The 21,820-nt window shown below is 38.5% G+C and overlaps 1 protein-coding gene across 2 annotated transcripts in view; it reads left to right on the top strand.

Annotated features, from left to right (window-relative positions):
• The window catches only part of NVL (nuclear VCP like), a 97,124-nt gene that overhangs the window by 5,767 nt on the left and 69,537 nt on the right, over positions 1 to 21,820 (top strand). For both annotated transcript variants that reach the window (XM_082833775.1, XM_082833776.1), the window contains exons 5-12: positions 3,704 to 3,761; positions 4,520 to 4,792; positions 7,442 to 7,574; positions 7,768 to 7,844; positions 8,376 to 8,510; positions 10,496 to 10,597; positions 13,924 to 14,041; positions 19,377 to 19,521. In XM_082833775.1, coding sequence (XP_082689901.1) covers positions 3,704 to 3,761; positions 4,520 to 4,792; positions 7,442 to 7,574; positions 7,768 to 7,844; positions 8,376 to 8,510; positions 10,496 to 10,597; positions 13,924 to 14,041; positions 19,377 to 19,521 — 1,041 coding nt within the window. The remainder of the gene's footprint in view (positions 1 to 3,703; positions 3,762 to 4,519; positions 4,793 to 7,441; positions 7,575 to 7,767; positions 7,845 to 8,375; positions 8,511 to 10,495; positions 10,598 to 13,923; positions 14,042 to 19,376; positions 19,522 to 21,820) is intronic.

Genomic DNA, 21,820 nt, shown 5'->3' with positions numbered 1-21,820 from the left:
ACGTTACATTCCTACTTGTAAAACTTCAGTGGCTCTTCATTGCCAGTGAGGCCCAGCATAATACTTACCTGTCCAGACTTTTACCTCAGACCGCTGAATGCTCACTGTTCCCCAGAGAGGTCAGCTTCTTTCTTTGTGCCTTTGTGTGGGTGGTTTTCTGTAGCTGGAGTGTTCATTACCCCCTTTGGAACTTTCATTCAGCTTTCAAGAGTTAGCTTTCTTTTTTGGGGTGGGGGGGTTATAACATCTTTATCGGAGTATAATTGCTTTACAATGGTGTGTTAGTTTCTGCAGGAGTCAGCTTTCAAAAGGCTATGTTATTGCTTTTTCACGCCTTTTTGGACTCCTCCTTTCTCAGCATTTCCTTAACTCCTAGTTATAGATATTTAGTGTAGCGTGTCTATCATATTATATTGAGAGTATTTGTTTACGTGTTTGCGTTACTAACAGAACTGTCTCATTAGCTCTCTTTTTCTCTGCCCTAATACAATGCCACGTACATAAAAAGGTGCCAATTAATTTTGTGTTTAAGAAGTAATATTGTTGGGGCTTCCCTGGTGGTGCAGTGGTTGGGGGTACGCCTGCCGATGCAGGGGACATGGGTTCATGCCCCACTCCGGGAGGATCCCATGAGCCGCGGAGCGGCTGGGCCCGTGAGCCATGGCCGCTGGGCCTGTGCGTCCGGAGCCTGTTGCTCCGCAACGGGAGAGGCCGTGATGGTGAGAGGCCTGCGTACTGCAAAAAAAAAGAAGAAGTGATATTGTTGAGTTTTTTATGACTGTGTTGCAGTAAAATTGACATACAGTAAGCTGTACTTTTATTTTTAAGTTCCTTTACTCTTTTTTTAAAATTTTATTTATTTAGTTTTCGCTGTGCTGGGTCTTGGTTGCTGTGCGTGCGCTTTCTCTAGTTGCGGCGAGCAGGGCTACTCTTCGTTGTGGTGCGCGGGCTTCTCATTGCGGTGGCTTCTCTTGTTGCGGAGCACGGGCTGTAGGCACGTGGGCTTCAGTAGTTGAGGCACACGGGCTTAGTTGCTCCGAGGCATGTGGGATCTTCCCAGACCAGGCCTCGAACCTGTGTCCCCTGCATTGGCAGGCAGATTCTTAACCACTGCGCCACCAGGGAAGTCCTAAGCTCTACATTTTTAAAATGTACAATTTGTTGGGTTTTGACATGTGTATATACTCATTAAACCATCACCATAAGCAAGTTATGAACATATCCAACCTCACAGGTTTTTTTTGCCCACTTGCAATTTGTTTCTCCTTGCATCCCTGTTCCGAGACAGCCGTTGATTTGCTTTCTGTCACTATATGTTTACATTTTCTAGAATTTTATATAAATGGAATCATAGAGTATGTACTTTAAAAATTTAGATTCTTTCAGGATAATGATTTTGAGGTTTATCAATGTTGTGTGTATCAATATTTCATTGCTTTTTATTGCTCTGTATGTGTGTATATGCCACTATTTTTTTACCCATCTACCTGCTGTTGGACAGTTGGGTTGTTTCCACTTTTTGGTTATTACAGATAAAGCTACTGTGATAACTTATGTCCAGGAATTTGTGTGGAAAGTGTTTTCATTTCCCTTCGTAAATACCTGAGAGTGGAATAGCTGAGTCACCTGGTAACCGCATATTTAACTTTATAAGAAACTGCCAGACTGTTTCCAAAGTGTGCCATTTTACCTTTATATCAGCAGTATGTGAGAGTTCCACTAGTTCCACATATTACCAACATTTGGTATGGTCAGTTTTTAACTTCAGATAGTCTGTAAGTATAATGTTAGCTGTAGGTTTTTTAAATAGGTACCCTTTATCAGATTGAGAAAATTTCCTAATATTCCTAGTTTGCTCAGAGTTTTTATCATGAATGGGTATAACATTTGTCTAATGCTTTTTATGCAGGTATTGAAAGATTTTATTATTGGCTTTCTCCCCTTATTAATTTGGTGAATTACATTGATTTTTGAGTGTTAAGCCAGTCTTGCCTTCTTGGGATAAACCCTACTTGGTTCTAATATAGTATTCTTTTTATATATTTAAATTTTTTAAAAATAAATTTATTTATTTATTTTTTGGCTGCATTGGGTCTTCATTGCTGTGTGTGGGCTTTCTCTAGTTGCGGCAGGCAGGGCCTACTCTTCGTCACGGTGCGCGTGCTTCTCTTTGCGGTGGCTTCTCTTATTGCGGAGCATGGGCTCTAGGCGCGGGCTTCAGTAGTTGTGGCACGCGGGCTCAGTAGTTGTGGCGCAGGGGCTTAGTTGCTCCACGGCATGTGGGATCTTCCCAGACCAGGGATCAAACCTGGGCCCCCTGCATTGGGAGCGCGAAGTTTCATCCACTGTGCCACCAGGGAAGTCCCGATTTTTGCCAGTTTTATGGGCAAAAAAATTGATTGTATTATTTTTATTTGTAATTTTTTGAAAACTAGTGAGGTTAAGTTTTTTGTTTGTCTCATGTTTCCATTGTGAATTTCTTGTTTATGGGTTTTATCTCTCATCTGAGAGCTATTTGAATTTTCCTTATTAGTTGTCAGAGCTCTTTGTATAAAATAGCACCTCTTTTTATATGTATTACAAATGCTTGTCACAGTTTGCCATTTGCCTTTTATTTTTGTTTATGGCATCTTTTAATTAGAGGATTTTTGCATCTTTACCTAGTCAAGTCTTTCTACCTATTTCTTTATGGTTTGTTTATGCTGATGTACTTAGAAAGACCTCTGTCACAAGAGTGTATAGAATAATTACCTATACATTTTTCTTGTGTCTTTATGGTATTTCATTTAACTCTTTATAATTAATTTTGTTAACTTATAATTAATTTTATTTGTAGGGCACGAATTGTAGAGCAAAACATTTTTTTCCCAAGTATTTGAATAATCCACCTTTTTTAACTTGATTAGAAATGCCCCAGATTATACTAATTGAACTTAATGAATAACAAAAGAATTAATGTCTTAATTATAAAGGTGGGCGTAGAATTTATATAAATCTTTTTACTTAGGAAAGGTCCATTTCTTGTTTATTTTCTAAAGAAACTATATTAAATGGTAACAGAGTCCTGTAGTTACTTGAAGCTATTAGATATCAGCTGTCAGTTATAATGAACTGAGATTGCAACTTCAGTTTGTAGTTACTAGGATTTATAGGTGTTTTTGGCCGTATTATATGAAAAACTCTTTGTACCTTCATTTCTCATGAATGGACTTGGAGAAGTTGCATTTGGTTACATGGCTTGGTCCTGTTGAATTTGTTACTCAAACTGCTTTACCATGGCTTGCTGGAATATTTCTTCTACTGGCATCTCACGTTCCTAAATGAGACCCTTGGATCTGATGGGAATTTGTATGTCACTTTGCTAGAATAAAGATAACCACAACTTATTAAGCATTTACTATGTGCTAAGGACTTTGCAAGCTTTCATTTAATCCTCTGTTAAGCCAGTGAGATAGACATTATTTATTATCTCCATCTTATAGATAAGGAAGCTGAGACTCAGACAGGTTAAGTAGAAGCTAGTAACTTCTAGAAGCTAGAAGCTAGTAAAGCTGGATTTTGAATCCAGATTTCTCTGATTCCAAAGCCTGGACTCTCACTACCATAGTATTTTGCCTCAGTATATTTTCTTGTTTTGGGAAGTAATTTTTTTGGGATGTGGGAGAAAAGCCTTTACAATGTTTCTTTTCTTCTTTTTACTGAGGTATAATGAAAGCTATTCTGATGATGATTCAAATATGGAAGATTACCCAGATCCACAGGTAAGTCAGATATTTAATGGACCAACTTTGATTTTTAAAAAATCATTATGAATCCTTCTTAGAAAAGATCAATAAGGAATAGAATAAGAGACTTTGAACATCTTCATCAGTAAATAATTGACTGTTTCTGTGTACAGCCTTGATGAACCCTTGGATTGGCCATCCTTCCAGTATTTGTGTGTATAGCCTATTATATAGTGGAAAGAAGGGAAGAGAATGGCCAGAAATATGGGCAGACAAGAAAAGAACGGGTAATTAATAGTAAAAATGGAGAAAAGAATACCTTTTCTGCCAAAGAGCTGGCATTGACAATAAATAGGCTTGGATTAAAGGGAAGTATGGGAATAATATGTGAAATTATTTATAATTTTCTTTTTTTTTCCATTGATAATTAAGCTTTTGAATTTATTAACTAAGTCATGATGATACTGTTATATTTGATCCAGTTTTGAATTGATATTTGATCCAACTCATTTTCATTATATTTCATTCTATTATATTTTTTAAAAACAACCATTCTTATTTGGTTTTATTTAACTGCTAATTATGAATTTGTACATTAACTTGGAGTGGAGGGGGTACATCTTTTTGAATAGTAAATGTTTGTGAATTATCCTATTGTAAACACCTGTATTTTCTGACTGTAGTTGTTTTGAGAAGAGATGTTGAGAGGAAAAAGTAGAAAGCTTCTTAATATAGGTAATCAAACTTTCATGAGTACCTATTGAGTAATTTATGCTAAAATCATGTTTCTACAGTCAGCAAATCAGATGAACAGTTCCCTGCTCTCCTTATATCGGAAAGGAAATCTTGATTCTGTTTCAAGTACTCCTGACATGGAGCGAAGAGAAACCATGATTTCAATACCACGGATAACTTCCAAAACAGGCTCCATTCCTTTGAAGACCCCTGCCAGAGGTTCTGAAGGAGGATGGTTTATTGACAAAACCCCGGGTGGGAAGAAAGACAGTTTTTTCTCAGACCTATCAGATGAGAAAAGTAATGATAAGAAGCCGATCTCTGAGATAGAGGTATTTTTATAGTGGAATTTTAGCCCCACGTAGTTGGAGCACATTATACCCTTTTCATTGAACGTAATATCAGGCAGATTCTTGTGTTTTGTAAAAGACTTAGGAACTTTGAGATACATGTAGAATTTGATCACTTCCCACTACCGTCATCATTTTCATCCTAGTCCAAGCCTCTACTCTTTCTTTCCTTAACTATTGAAATAACCTTCCAACTGGAGTCTGCTTCCATTCTTGTTCCCCTAGTTTATTCTTCACACAGAGATAACTTTTTTACAAGTTAAGTCCGATCATTGTCATTCTTTCATTAAAAACTCTCCAGTGGCTTCATTCATTCTACGGTCAGAGATCTTGCAGTTGCCAGGAAAGCCCTGTATGATTTGGCTGCCCTGCTGCCCTCCTCCCCCACCTCCCAGCATTGCTTCAGCCACAGCTGGGCTGTTTCTAGAATATACCAACCAGGGGACTTCCCTGGTGGCGCAGTGGTTAAGAATCCGCCTGCCAATGCAGGGGACACGGGTTCGAGCCCTGCTCCGGGAAGATCCCACATGCCACGGAGCAGCTAAACCCGTGTGCCACAACTACTGAGCTTGTGCTCTAGAGCCCACAAGCCACAACTACTGAAGCCCGTGTGCCTAGAGCCTGTGCTCTGCAGCAAGAGAAGCCCACAACAAAGAGTAGCCCCCGCTTGCCACAGCTAGAGAAAGCCCGCACACGGCGACAGAGACCCAACGCAGCTATAAATAAATAAATAAATTTATTTATTTTTAAAAAAGAAAGAATATACCAAACCTTCTCTCACTTGGGGCATTCATACTTGTACTTTGTGTTTAGAACATCTTTCCTGAGATTCCTGTGGCTCACTCCATCATTTCTTCACATCTCTTTTCACATGTAATCTTTGCAGAAAGGCCTTCCCTGACATGTAAACTAGCACATCATTGGATACTCTGTTTCCTAACCCTGCTTTATTTCTTTTTTTTTTAAAGTACTTAAAAAATTACTTATTAATCCCTTGAGGGATTAATGACATAAATGGATACACTATGAAAATGGACAAAATAAGTAGACACTTTTTTTTATCTTTTTAAATTGAAATATACCATATATAAAGAAGAGTAAAGCTTGATGGATTATCACAAAGCTAGCATAATTGGACATAATTCTTTTTTTTTAAATTAATTTATTTATTTTGGCTGCACCGGGTCTTAGTTACAGTATGTGGGATCTTTAGTTGTGGCATGCGGACTTCTTAGTTGTGGCATGCAGACTCTTAGTTGTGGCACGTGTGCGGGATCTAGTTCCTCGACCAGGGATTGAACCCGGGCTCCCTGCCCTGGGAGCATGGAGTCTTACCCACTGGACCACCAGGGAAGTCCCCTGGACATCATTCCTACCTGATTCTTTTAATGCATGGCAAAGAGGGGGTTTAAGGTAATCTGTCTCCCGGTAGAGTGGCTGTCTGTGCTCTGGGGCTTGCTGTCCAGTGTGGGAGACATTAGCTACATGTGGCTGTTGAGCCTTTGAAATGCGGTTAGTGCAAATGAGGAACTGAGTTTTTAATTTAAATTTAAAAACTAATAGTTCAGTTATTAGAAAACTTCTAAGTATACTTAGAATAACTTCTACTTTTTCAGCTGTAAATTTTATAAAATCTAAATACAAATCTAAATACAAAGTATTTCCCATGAAAATTTAGTGTCTGACTTGAGATGTGCAGTAAGCATGAAGTATCCATTGGACTTTGACGGCTTACTACAATGTTTTACAAAAACAATGTAAAACATCTCAATAATTTTTATACTGACTGTATGTTGAAATAATAATGTTTTGAATATATTTGGTTAAATAAAATAGATTATTAATTTCCCCCAAAAATTATTTTCCCTTGTTTCTTTTTTCCTTTTTTAAATATGGCTACTAGAATATTTAAAATTACATATGTGGATGGTATTATATTTCTGTTGGATGATGCTGCTCTAAGTGGTTTTCAAGCACCAAGCCCTTTGATTTGGCAAAACCTCTCCCCTCCCCTTTTGAATTATTAGTGGGCCTTTTCCAAATCTATTTACTTTAGTCATTTGTCTCTAAAGAACATTATTATCGTTGGCAAGGTCAAGGGAAAAACTTGACCCTTATGTTGAATTATACTGTTTTATGGCTGTCAGAGCAGTTCTGTCATCATATTTAATTTAGTGATTGATCAGACATCAAATGAACACCAACTGTGTAAAAGGCTCAGTGAGAAATAAAAGATGAACGTTAGTGTCTTAACTCCAACTCCAGAAGCACACAATTCAGTGACGGAGACATAGACAGGTGAGTCACTCAAATACAAGGCCGACTGTGGTAGGCTGTACTACAGTTGCAAATTTAGTGTTCTGAGTGTGAAGAAGAGATTAATTCTAATTAGAAGAATCAGGAAAGGAGGTTTTCAAATGTTAGGATGTAAAATGAGAATTAAGGCTATGGAAAAGGACATCCCCAGCAGAGATCAGCCTTAAGCAAATAGGTTGGGAATAGCTAACAGGTGAAAGTGCTAGGGCAGGAATGATTTTTTTAATAATGCCCATCTTTTAAAAAAATATATTGGCATTATAATTCCAAGCATGGCACATTTAAATTTCCTTCTCCCCCCCACCCCACCCCCAGAATTCAAAAGATTCTTCTCTTCTGGAGAGTAATAAAAAAAGAAAAGGCAGGCTAAACAGCAAAAGAGGCAAAAGGAAGAAAGAAGATCTTCAGGAAGTAGATGGAGAAATAGAGGCTGTCCTGCTAAAGAAAGGTGAGACGCCAGTCTTGTGGGTGGCGGCAGCTGTGTTTGCTCTGAGAGAGGCATCATGATTCCAAGCTATTTTGCATGGGGGACCTTCTGTGTGCAGAGACATTTACTAGAATTGTTTACTTAAAGATTATTCAATGTAGTTCTGATTTGCTACTGAATCACTAATCCTTTCACCTCCTTTTTTGTTTACCAGCTAAAGCCAGGGGGCTAGAATTGCAGATCTCCAAGGTGAAGTTTGAAGATGTTGGAGGCAATGATACGACATTAAAAGTTAGTTCAAATTCAGAATTTCTACCTTAGATGGATATGGCCAATCAGTTATTCAAACAAAGCCTTTCTCTTTTTATCTAATAGGAACTGAGTATAGAAAAGGAAGCCAGGAAGGTGAGAAGGGCAAGCATGGCTGTACTCTTCAGGGTAGTGAGGGATAAAAGAAACATGTCTTCAACTTTTTTCACCATTTTATTTATAGTGTACATAAGATACATGCTTTATAAGGAGTATTACTTTAACAGTTGTAAAAGTTACTATTTTTTGGTGTTTGTTTCAGTTACAATCTAGTTACTATTCACTGTATTTGCAAGGTAGATATTATTATAGCTTAGGAAATGGAAGCTCAGAGAGGGTATTGCTAAAGTCACAGGACAGGTACTAGAGCTGGGATTCAGTCTCAGGTGTAAGCCTAACGCCTGTTCTCTGTCTACTGTACTTTGCTGCTCCAAAGAATAGGTCCTTTCATTCCACATTGATCCTTTCTCTTTGGGGCTGTGAAGATCATCGTTCCTATTTATTCCCTAACAGGAGGTCTGCAAGATGCTCATACACATGCGTCACCCAGAGGTGTACCACCACCTGGGCGTCATACCCCCACGCGGAGTTCTTCTTCATGGACCACCGGGCTGTGGGAAGACGTTGCTTGCACATGCAATTGCTGGGGTGAGGTTTGCTGACACTTGTTTGCTTTTGTAATTTTTGTTGTTACTCGTTTTTATTTTTTCTCTTTGGTCACCTGGAACCACACTTGGCATATTCTCAGGAGGACTGATCCTTTCTTCATTTTTTTACCTCTTTTCATGCTGCTATGTGTGAGATGCTGTTTTAATGTATCCAGTTATTTATATGGCAGGGGTTGGGTGGGAAGCAAAATAATACAGCTGTAAACAACTCTTTTTTTAACCACATAGTTTACATTTTAGTCACTTCTCTTTCTCTTTAAGCCAGTGGTTCTCAAGAGCAGTAAATTAAGAAAACGGAAGATTGTATTGTCCATAGAACTAAATATTCAGAATTTCCATTCAGAGTCATGTTTTTATCCTTTTTAGTGTTAAAATATCTTTTCTAAAATGGTGATAATAGGTACTCACTTGGCAAAATAAAAAGCAATCTTAATTTTAGTCCCATCAGATTTCTTGGAAACTGTGTTGGATGGTAAAATGCAAAATGTCCAAGTAACTTCAGTTTGAAGAATAGCATACTATGCCGATCATTAACAGATAGTGCTCTATGAAAGCAAATTATTTTTATAGGAGAACTTGATTGATTTACCTCATTTATTCATTCATTGAATAAATCTTTTGTGTGACTGCTGCATGCCAGACATTGAAATATAGTGATAAGTAAAACAAACTCAGTTGTTATCTTTAAGGAGTTTTTCAATCAAATGAGAGACAGACATTAAACAGTCTTTCACACAAATAAATGTTGCTCATGATTACAATTACAGTGAGTGAGTGGGAGACACAAGTGCAGAATTCTATGTGGTATGTTGTTGGTATGTTGTCTTAAGCCAAGTTAAGAGTTAGGATCAAAGAGAATATCATTGAGGAAGTGAAATTTCAAGATACCAGAAGAATAGTAGGGTTTAGGCAGGGTTGCTGCCATTTGTATTGGTGGGACAGTGGTAGTTTCTCTTCCTTTACTTTAAGAACCTGCCTCCTCTGACTGGTAACTGGCTATTTCTATGGGTTCAGGGAGGGAGAAACGCCGGTGGGGTGTGTGGGAGACCACTGTGTCACACCCCCCTGCTATTTCCTTTCCAGCAGATAAATAACAGATGAAGTTGTTTTGGCTCAGCTCTAAGTGGGGGCAAATATATTTCTTAAGATTCAAGACCCTTTATTCAGAAGAGATAATAACAGTTTTATAGTGATATCTACAGAGTAAAAACAAGTAGAAGGTATCCAGTCATAAAGAAGATGTGGCACATATATACAATGGAATATTACTCAGCCATAAAAAGAAACGAAATTGAGCTATTTGGAATGAGGTGGATAGACCTAGAGTCTGTCATACAGAGTGAAGTAAGTCAGAAGGAGAAAGACAAATCCCGTATGCTAACACATATATATGGAATTTAAGAAAAAAAAATGTCATGAAGAACCTAGGGGTAAGACAGGAATAAAGACACAGACCTACTAGAGAATGGACTTGAGGATATGGGGAAGGGGAAGGGTGAGCTGTGACAAAGCGAGAGAGAGGCATGGACATATATACACTACCAAACGTAAGGTAGATAGCTAGTGGGAAGCAGCCTCATAGCACAGGGAGATCATCTCAGTGCTTTGTGACCGCCTGGAGGGGTGGAATAGGGAGGGAGACGCAAGAGGGAAGAGATATGGGAACATATGTATATGTATAACTGATTCACTTTGTTATAAAGCAGAAACTAACGCACCATTGTAAAAAAAAAAGAATAAACCATTTCTCTATCATCAAAAAAAATAAAAAAAGGTATCCAGTCAAAGTGTTTGGATTAAATTTTAGATTTTTAGGTAATGTTTTTCATTGGACCAACACAAGATGAGGTTGCTCAGAAAATTGGTCATTTAAAAAATGTAATTTTGAGAGAGGGACTGAGTGAGGAAAAAGTAGGGAAGTGAAAATTTGACAATTTGGTCATTCTTTTATATATTTGTGCATAGGAACTTGACCTTCCAATATTGAAAGTAGCTGCTACAGAGATTGTATCTGGAGTATCTGGAGAATCGGAACAGAAGCTGAGAGAGCTATTTGAACAAGCTGTGGTGAGTCAGCTAATGGCTCTAATTTTAGGTGTTCAAATATAAGGCTATGTGGAAGATCCTGTTTTCTCTTACGCTGGTATTTGTTAACCTGTTCACTGGCCATTCTTTTCTAAACATGGTAGTTTGTTACTCATGGTGGCTAAATGTTTAAAGTAGATTAACTAACATAGACTGTTGGATAAAATAATCTGTTTAATCTGAAAATAATGTAATTGGTGAGACGTTCTGGGCTGTCATACCCAATAGCGATATGCTGAAAGGAGATTATCTTTGTGATACTTTTTTCACTTTTACTTTCCTTAACTTAGGTTTGACCGAACAACCTGTAAGCAGTGTGAACATTTTTAACATTTAAGGATTATCACATTATAAAAGCACCCATGGACATGCCAGGATAAACTCTTCTCTATTTGTATAATTGAAGCTGTGAAAAGAAAATTCTGTTACTAGAGAAATTACAGATTGGATTTTATTCTGATTATAATTCATGTTATCAAAATTTGGATGCTTAAGAACTTATGAGGAAGATGACATTTGTATCTCATGAAAGTTTTATCTTCAGTGTAGTGTTATGGTTTGTTTGTTTTGTTTTTTTGTTTTGCGGTACGCGGGCCTCTCACTGTTGTGGCCTCTCTCGTTGCGGAGCACAGGCTCCGGATGCGCAGGCCCAGCGGCCTTGGCTCACGGGCCCAGCCGCTCCGCGGCATGTGGGATCTTCCCAGACCAGGGCACGAACCCGTGTCCCCTGCATTGGCAGGCGGACTCTCAACCACTGCGCCACCAGGGAAGCCCGTAGTGTTATGGTTAAATGTACTTTCAAGTCAGAAACATGGGTTCAGTTCCTTATGCCACCACATACTAATTGTGTAATCTTGGGCAAGAGATTTAACCACTCTAACCCTTAGTTTCCTTACTAATAAACTGTTAATAATACTACTTAAATCTCATGAGGTTGTTGATTGTATTAAATGAGAGGGTTCATATAAAATCTTTAATGTAGTGTTTAGCACACAGCAAAAGCCAAAAACGTTAGCTATGACATGCTCACTTGAGCAGTCACTAGTCATCACTGGTTGAAAACTAAAAAATAGCAAAAAGTTTAAATTTATGTTGTCATCATTTGCACCCCAATTATATAGGGCCTGGTGAACGTGGCCAATGCATCTGAAATGCAAAGCTGATGGGAAATTAGAAGAGAAAGTGTATTTTATCAGTACTTGAAAATGTTTTTTTAAATGGCAAGAATGTAGCAAAATTCGTTACCTAGTCCAAGCTAGTATTGTTTGCTGCCGTAGGCCAGTAAATGGGGAGACAAGTTGTTGGAGCAAGGAGTAGAGACTTTATTTGGAAAGCCAGCCAACGAAGAAGGCGGCTTCTTTTATTCTAAAATGGGGAAGAGGTAAAGTCCTGGTTCTGGTCAGACCCCAGAAGGGATGTGTTGATTTTTTCCTTCCTGCGGTTATTCACACAGGTGAGCCTGGTCAGGATGTTTCCTGTGACTTAAACATAGACTGTCATTGGAAAAGCTGTGGATGCACAAGGAAGGTGCAGAGGAAGGGTGGGAAGGGTACTGTGCAAAGCTAAATTCTTTCAGGTGTTACCTGTTTTCCAAAATGAGCTTGATTTGATTGTTAATTGGCATACAGCTGGAAGACAAGTAATAACTTTCATGTTTATGGTAAACACAATGATGAATGAGGATAAAAGAGACAAAGGGCAAAATTAGGTTGTTAGTTGTGTGTTTATATCTCTCTGGAACCAGTACTGAGCTGGTACTGTGCCTAACAGCAGATGCTCAGTAAATGTATGGTCTGGCTCCCCTCTTTCCTGGACCCCCTGTTTCCTAATGAAAGTCAGTACAATAAGGTATGTGTGAGTCAGAGAACAAAAAGGTAAAATCAGATCAAATGGCTCTTTGTTGAAAACTGCATGCTTGCTTTAGGCTAAATTCTGATGGCCATCATTTATTCTTTTTTCCTTTTTTTCTCATTCAGTTTTCCAGAACATTGACAAATACTATTGCCCGTGCTTTCTGAGACCTTTGCTGTCTGTAACTTTACTCTTTTGTAACTGGGTAATGTGTTGAGCAGTCAGAGGGTCTCCTTTGCAAACAGTATCATGAAGAGGATTGGAAAGAGAGGCAGCTAGTGGCAGGCCAAATTTCTTTCGCTTTAAAATGCAGTGGTTCACACACTTTTTAGATATCTTAGCCAGGCTGACAGTCTGACTCTTAGCATAATCAGTGTCGCTCCTAACTAAATAACTAAGGATGAGCTGTGCTTTAGATTGTAAATCTACATCTTTTTATTTAAATTTCTCATTTTAACTGATTCTTAATCTGTTTGTTTTTTATTGTGGTAAAATATATTTAACATAAAACGTGCCATTTTAAACATTTTTACAGTTTGGTGGCATTAAGCACACTCATATTGTTATGTGACCATCACCCCCATCCATCTCCAGAACTTTCCATCTTCCCAAGCTGAAACTCTGTACCCAGTAATCACTAACTTTTCATTTTCCCCTGCCCCTAGCCCCTGGCAACTGCTGTGCTACTTTCCGCCTCTGTGAATTTGACTATTCCAGGTAGTTGTTGCTTATATTGTATCTTAACTTAACTCTCTCTGAACTCTATCTAGTTTATTTTTAAAAAAAGACTGAAGGTGATCGTTGTCCACACTGAATGTATTGGAACTTTATCCTCCATTCTTACTCAATGTAGTCTTCAAACTAAGCCTCTGGTAGTTTCAGTTGGGGATGATGAAAACAACGTAAACGTATTTAATGCCACTAAACCATACACTTAAAATGGTTAAGATGGTACCACAATAAAAAAAATAAAAGCAAAGCCTCTGGTGCTTCTTAAATTCCTCTTATAGCAGATTCTAGGGAAAAGCTTGGATGTTTTTATGTTGGTAGGAACATTCATGAAACGTTTGTAGTGAACTTAGTTTTTCTAGTTTAAAATTTATAAACTTACTATTTTTAAATTTCAGAACATAGCAAATGTGCCTAATTTACGAAAGAATTTCAGTAGTTTTATCATCACAGAACATGGATTGATGAGAAGACTATAACATGGATTGATAAGAAGACTATAAATGTGTTATCCTATATGTAGTCTCTTACTGTTCTCTTTTAATCCTTTCAGTTCTCCTAAGTCAGATAAAAATCAGAAGTAAATCACTGTGAACTGCCTTCTTTAGGGTTATTCTTTTGGTGAATGATCCTTGAACTTTAAGATTGAAAAAAATGTATATACTTAACCGTGCTGCAGTACAGGGAATACATTTATGATTGTCTTTTTGTGATATTCTTATTTCTAGTCAAATGCACCATGTATCCTTTTTATTGATGAAATTGATGCTATTACCCCCAAAAGAGAAGTTGCTTCAAAAGATATGGAACGAAGAATTGTAGCCCAGCTCCTAACCTGCATGGACGGTCAGTTTGAAATAATTCATTTTAGGAAAATGAATTTTCTTTTTTTAGTGTAAGATGTGAAGATATGAAACATTCAAGTAGCATAAAAGAGTAAAAGCAGAAATCTTTCTTTTCATAAAAGATTGCATCGTTAATTTTTGGAGTATATCTTACAGTTATTTTTAATGCATTTACACACATGTATAAATACAGTAACGTTGTTTTGCTTTTTACAATACTCTGATTGCACCATACACACTATTCTATAACCTGCTCTTTGTATCTTAATATTTCTTGGAAATGTTGCCACTTTAATGCATTTGTATCTACCTCTTTTTAATTGTTGCTTGGTATCCTTTAGGATAAATTTATCACATTGTACTTAAATATTTCCATTTTGATGGATATTCAAGTTGTTTTGGTTTTTGCTTTACAACAAGTTGTAGGGAATATCCTTAAATGGTCCTTTTTGATACACATGTATTTTTCTAAGACGAAGCAATGGTTAAAGAGTGTACATTTAAAATTTTTATAGGAAATGGCAAATTGCCTTCCGAAAAGACTTTGCCATTTACATCTTTACCGGTGCCATACTAGAATCACTCTTTCTCCAGATCCTTCACAACATTGAATTGTTTTAATTTTTGCCAGTCTGAGGGATGAAAATTGGTATCTTTGTTGTAATTTGCATTTCCCTGATTACCATTGATGTAGATCATCTTTCCATACTTTTTTGCCTATTCATATTATTTCCAAAGTCCCTTTTCTCATCCTTTTCCCATTGTTCTATTGAATTTTAAAAAATATTTGAGTGAATATTATATTTTAATATATTATGGAAACAAATCTTTTGTTAAATATACTGCAGTTACTTCCTATCTGTAACTTGTTTTTCAATTTTGTTTAATGGTTTTTGGATACAAATTTGGAGGAGAGGACTCAGCACGAGTGGAACTTTTGGAACTAAATCTTACCTACTGTGAAATAGCATGTTTTATGTACATAAGAAAATTTGAAGTAATACATATTTTGCATTCCTTGGGATGCTAGGTTGTAGATTGCTTATTCTGCTGTTTTGTTTTTATGTAAAATTTTCTTGCCATGTTTTAAGGACTATGTTCTTTTTTTAAAATATCTGCATCAATTCTTTTTTTTTAATTAATTTATTCATTTATTTATTTTTGGCTGCGTTGGGTCTTCATTGCTGCACGCGGGCTTTCTCTAGTTGCGGCGAGCGGGGGCTACTCTTCGTTGTGGGGCGCGGGCTTCTCATTGCGGTGGCTTCTCTTGTTGTGGAGCACGGGTTCTAGGCAAGTGGGCTTTGGTAGTTGTGGCACGTGGGCTCAGTAGTTGTGGCTTGCAGGCTCTAGAGCGCAGGCTCAGTAGTTGTGGCGCACGGGCGTACTTGCTCCGCGGCATGTGGGATCTTCCCGGACCAGGACTCGAACCCTTGTCCCCTGCACTGGCAGGCGGATTCTTAACCACTGCACCACCAGGGAAGTCCCAGGACTGTGTTCTGAATTATCATTATTTTATTGAAGCTAATTTGTTATCAGTTATAAGATACACCATTATTTTATGTACCTCTGAGAAGGAAAATGGCAAAACACCAATCAAAGTATGACATAATGCTTATCACATTGATAGAATAAGCATTCTGATTTCAGAGATATTAAAATGTGCAAAAATGAACAAGTACAGGAATTAAGCAGACTACTTATTACCAGAACATTACTGAAAGCCCTGTTAGTTGGGATTTTTGGTGTGTCTTTTAAGTTTCCCCTTTATAAACCAAAGTAAGGAAAACAGTAAATAATTCAACTTACATAGTCATCCTTTTACTGAACTGAACTTGGATCCAGTTGCCCAATGCCCAGCAAAGCCAGTTTACTGACACTGGGTTGTGGTGAAGGAAATCACAGTGTTTATTGCAGGGCACCAAGCAAGGAGAGTAGGCAGCTAATGCTTAAAAGACCCGAAGTCCTGATGCTTTCAGGCAAGGTTTTTTAAAGGTGATATTAGGGGAGGGTCTCAGGGTATATGATCAGCTCCTGGGCATTTTTCTGATTGGTTGGTGGAAAGGTAACAGGGTGATGTTTTGGGAATTTTAATCACCAGCCAGTCTGGGGTCTCTGTGCTTGTGGTCAGCATGTAGTTACCATCCTCCCCTGGGTGGAGGGTCTTAGTTTCTGTAGAACTACTGAAAGGTATGCGTCAGATTGTTACCTATATATCCCTTCTGGAGGAACTACGAGTCCTGTGACTCTGTTGTTGTAATTGTTAGCTGCTTGGGCTCACTTTTTAGAACTCTGCAAAGGCCAAACAAGAAGCAGAGGACACAGAGGGGCTTGTACGCAGGAGGGCTCTGCAGAGTCCTGCTCGCTCTCAGTTCTCCCTTTTCTTTGATACTCCTTAATCCTGAGGGGAACAGGGGTGGGACAAGAAAGGGAATAAAGTTTTGCATAGAGATGTTAATCATAAACTCAGTGGAGGAACTCGGTTTTGAGGGGACTTGTTTCTTTCTCTCTCCCCAAATAGCCTGTACCATGTGGTCATTTTTTTCCCTACGGTTTGAGAATTTTATAAAACCTTATTATTAAATCAGAGTTTATAAATCTGAAATTGTAAGAAGTTAACGCTTTTAGGTAAATTAATATGAACAAGATAATTAAGGAGACCACTTAAAAAAACTAATTTCACCTCATTTTAAAAACTTAAACTCAGACATAATTCTAATTATTAAGAGCTGCGAAGGATCTTAAAATATCATCATTTGTTTATGAGGAAACTGATGCACAGAGAGCTAAGGGCCAGATACATACAGTGAGTCATTAGCAAAGCATAGGCCAGAATCCAGATGTTTATTTATACATATGCAATTAATGAGCTACCACAAATGCTTTATTTATGAGAGCTATTATCCCAGAAACACATTAACTAGTTTCTGTTTTTGTTTTTTTTTACTCTGTGTAAAAACAAGTAAAACTTCATTTTTTTAATAATCAGAAATTCATACTTTTGACTAATGTAACTTCAATTTAAAATGATCACATCCTCTAAAAGTGAGAAAAAGAATGGGATTTATCTTGTAGTAAGTGGCCAGTCCTAGCTAGGGTCTGATGTTTATCTTTCTAGCTTTTGAAACAGCACTTGTGTTACTAAGTATTGACTTCCTGTGGAAGGATATTTTCATTACTGAAGATTTAACAGATTTCCATGATTGTTCTTGTTGAATTCTGTTATTAACCCTTGCTATGTTCAGAGCATATCACCAAGACTGTAGTGTCTGAGCAACGTGAACTAGAAAAAGGAAGCAGACTCCTACCCTTGGTCATTGTTTTAGCTGTGAGACGGAAAGCATCCCTGAATCAGCAGTGGAACAGCTTTGGCTCTATACCAGCATTAGTGCAGGGAGGGTTCAGCATAGGAACATCTTCCTGTGACTGCAAGTTTGTAGCTCGTGGTGCTACGTCAATTCTGAGGTGTCACCTCGTTTTCTGTAAAGTAGTTCTGCTTGTTCAGGGATCTCCTCTTGTAGCGTGAGTCTCTTTTTTAAGCTGATTCCTTTTATTCAGTTTTCAAAAAGTATTAAAGAGCTTTTTGTCTCGCTCAAACGTATACCTTATGCCTCTTTTCTTTTCAATCCAAATTTATCCAAAGAGTAGTCACTGCCAATTAAATATGTTTCTATTTCAGTTCTATTCTGTAACCCCACCCCTACAGTTGTCTCTCTGCCTCTACCATTCCACTGAAACAGTCATAGAAAACCCGTTGATGATCACCGTTGGCCACATCTTTTGGTTTGCTCTTAGCCCTCACCCCTCTGAACCCACCTCTTACAGTTGTTATCTGGGGGTAGCGATTGTACCTAGAGTAGTTCCTGGCACGGGGTGAGCACCCAGTGAGTGTTACTGGTGGTGGTTGAGAGCATTTGATACTGTGATCACCTTGTCCTTGTCGTTGTTATCACACTTGGCTTGAGTAACACTCTCTGTCCTTCTGTTCTCTGACAACTCCCTACTGCTTTCCTTCACTTACTTGCCTCCTTTTCTCCATCCCTTAAAGAAAGATATCCCATAAGCATTTACACTTGATCTTCTTTTCTTCTTGCCCTCACCACTTCCCAACTATCTCCTGTTCAGTGCATTGAAAAACCGTCAAATTACATTTCTAATCTTCATTTCTGGTAGGCTTGCAACCCATCTTCGCAGCTGCCTGTCAGATACTTGCAGGTGACTGTCCCACGTGCCCTCACACTCGGTGTGTCCAGAGCTCCACTGGCTTCCCCTGTGGCCCTTTCTGCATGTCTGACGTCCCTCCTGTATTCCATATTTAAGTTAACAGCATCCAAACTGAGTTGTCTTTGTCTCTTCCTTGTCTTCCGCCTTCACATTGAATCATTTGCTTAGTGCTTTTGATTCTATCTACAACTTGGACCTTAAACTGGGCTTTTCGTTTTCATCTCCTGTTCCTGCCTTCACTCATCTCTCACCTGATTATTGTATTCAAATCACAACAAACTCTTTTTGCATTTATTCCTCTTTAGTCGATTCAAAATTATTATTAGAGTTATCTTTCTAAAATACAAGTGTTACCAGAGGAACCTTTCATGGCTTCCTGTTGGCAAAAGAATATACTCTAAATTCCTCACTACTTAGGCTGATAGAGGACTTAGTTACCTGTGAGGAGGTGTAACCTCAGACTCTCTGCTAGTCACCCCTGGTTCAGTTGAGAGAAATAATACTTGTGGAAAATACACTTTAGGCCCTGCATTCTGTCCATTAATAAAAATCTGTATCTGGATTAGGCCAGAGCAACTGGAGACTATATTGTATTCCCTGATCTCAGTGCTGTGAGTCTGTTTTGAGATACATACTACTCTGTCTTGCCAAGGCTCCCTTTTGGTGGACCACTCACCTTGTCTTAACATGCCACACCTGTTTGTACCTCTGCACTTTTTGCTCATTCCATTTCTTCCATGTAAAATTGCATTAACCTATGTTTCAGCTCATCAATATCCTATTTACCCTTCAAGCCTTTTCTAGAATGTTACCTCCTCCCTAAGTTCTCCCTGATTCCTCAGTCTGAATTCATATCTTCCATTGTATCACTGTGGTGCTTTGTTTATGCTTACTGTGCTTCAAATAGATTGAGCTGCTTGAGGACAAAGTTTGTATTTTCCTTACATCTTTCCCATACTAGACATTTAGTGAATGTTAGTTTTATATACATATATATATATTGCTATCAGTGTGTAATACTCTCTCTCTAACCACGTAAATGACTTGTGTAAGCATTATTATCCTTAATGTCAAGTGTCTTGTTCACCACTCATCCTGTGTCTGGTTCTTACTAGATCTGAATGACATGGCCGCTACAGCTCGGGTCCTAGTCATCGGAGCTACTAACCGACCAGACTCCTTAGACCCTGCTTTGAGACGTGCAGGAAGGTTCGACCGAGAGATATGCCTAGGTATCCCAGATGAAGCATCCAGGGAAAGGTATACTCTTAGAGAATGAAGTTTATATGCCACTACATCATCTGAACTGAATGCTTTGAAAATGAGGGTTGAGAAATATGATGTAGCCTTTTCTTTCTCTCTCTCTTTATGTGTCAGTGAAATTGATTTGGAAAGGAAAAAGCCCACATTAAATTAATGCTTAAGAAAACAATTTACTCATTAATACGGCAGTTGTTTCAGGCTGCTTTTTTCAATAGTGATATTGGACTTGTGTATCCATACTCATTTATCTGGTCTTATTAGAAGTGTCTTGTGTTTTTTAGGTGGCCGATCAGCCTAGGGAGCGTGTCTAGAGCTATGGAATAGTGCTCACTGGTCCACATGCAGGCTAAATCTGAGTTTAACAAGTACTTTAACTTGTTGCACTAATCTGCCTAAGGTCACAGGTTCCCTGACAAATAATTAAATGGTAGCCAGAGAGTTGAAAGCTGTCTGTTTGCTCTAGGACCAACCTTTCCTAGTAATTGGGGTTGAATGTCCATAGAGCAAAGAAACACCCACCAATATCTCAGTAACAAAAATATCTCGGGAGGCACTGTTCAGGCAATGGAGTAAAGAAAATCTAGTAATGTGCTGAAGTACCGTATTTTTTTTTTTTTTTTTATTAGCTGAGTTGGGTCTTCATTGCTGCGCGCGGACTTTTTCTAGTTGCGGTGAGCAGGGGCTACTCTCCATTGCGGTGCGCAGGCTTCTAATCGTGGTGGCGTCTCAGATTCTTAATCACTGTGCCACCAGGGAAGCCCTGAAATACCGTATTTATAATGACTTTCGGCTTAAGTTAGACACTGAGTTGCTGTACACGATCGCCAGTGGCTTTTAGAGAAAGTGGTATGTAGTGAAAGGATAGTTAAGGGGACAGTGGAGAAGGGAAGAGGTGAAGGACAGGAGACTTCATGAATGCAGGACATAAAAGTGATCAGAAGACACTTTGGACAGGAGAAAGCATTCGAAAGGAACAGGTCATCCTTACCTTCTTCCCAGTGATTAATGTGACTTCAACTTTTCATTCATTGACATTTTCTTCTTAAGCTGTTGTATTCAGTGTCATCTATAGGTAGGCTCATTGCATTCTCACATATATAATCTTTAAATAGTTACTCAACCATTCAGGTTTCTTTACTAACGTGTTTATACCCACAGCAAAATAATATTATTTAGTATTTAAGTTGTTTGTATTTATTCAGCAAACATGTATTGAGCATATAGTATATGTATATACCACTGGGGTAGGTAATATGAGGAATATAAAAAATTGTAAGTCCTTGCTTTCAGGATGCTTACAGTACAGAAAGAGAAATAAGGCCTGTATCCTTTATCAAGCCTTTTTTTGATTAAGTGCCAAACTTAATGGTAGAGACATAGACACAGTAGAGCCCATCATCCCTGCTAGATAAAATCCTTTGTCCATTGATCACTATTCCATCATCAACAAAGTTCTTAAAGGGCTTTCCTAGATAGCCATATTTTGAAAATTTTCAAGCCTATGGAAAAGTTGAAAAAATAATACAATAAATATCTGTCCTTTAGCTGAATTTACCACTTGTTAACATTTTACCATATTTACTTTCACTCTGTATATAAAAACATCAGGGCTTCCCTGGTGGCACAGTGGTTGAGAGTCTGCCTGCCGATGCAGGGGACACGGGTTCGTGCCCCGGTCCGGGAGGATCCCACATGACACTGAGCCTGCGCGTCTGGCGCCTGTGCTCCGCAACGGGAGAGGCCACAACAGTGAGAGGCCCGCGTACCACAAAAAAACACAAAATGTCATATATTTGTGTGTGTGTGTATATTTTATTTTATTTATTTTATTTTATTTTTTTATTTTATTTTTTGCGGTACGCGGGCCTCTCACCGTTGTGGCCTCTCCCGTTGCGGAGCACAGGCGCCAGACGCGCAGGCTCAGCGGTCATGGCTCACGGGCCTAGCCGCTCCGCGGCATGTGGGATCCTCCCGGACCGGGGCACGAACCCGTGTCCCCTGCATCGGCAGGCGGACTCTCAACCGCTGTGCCACCAGGGAAGCCCTATTTTATTTTCTTTGCCAGCCCATTTGAAGGATAGTTGAAGACATCATGACACTTTAGCTGTAAATACTTCTCCTGTGTAACTATCATACCATTTTCCATACTAAAGCAATTTAACACTGACAATAATATTATTTAATACACAGTCTATTCTAATTTTCCCAGTTGCCCCAAAACTGTCCATTGTACCTTTAATCTTTCATTTTGTTTAGCTTTTTTTTTACCCTAGATTCAATAAAGAGCAAACCTGCT

The sequence above is a fragment of the Leucopleurus acutus genome, assembly GCF_964270905.1.
Source record: "Leucopleurus acutus genome assembly, chromosome: 2".
NCBI lineage: Eukaryota > Metazoa > Chordata > Mammalia > Artiodactyla > Delphinidae > Leucopleurus > Leucopleurus acutus.
This window is presented reverse-complemented; position numbering and strand designations above follow the sequence as displayed.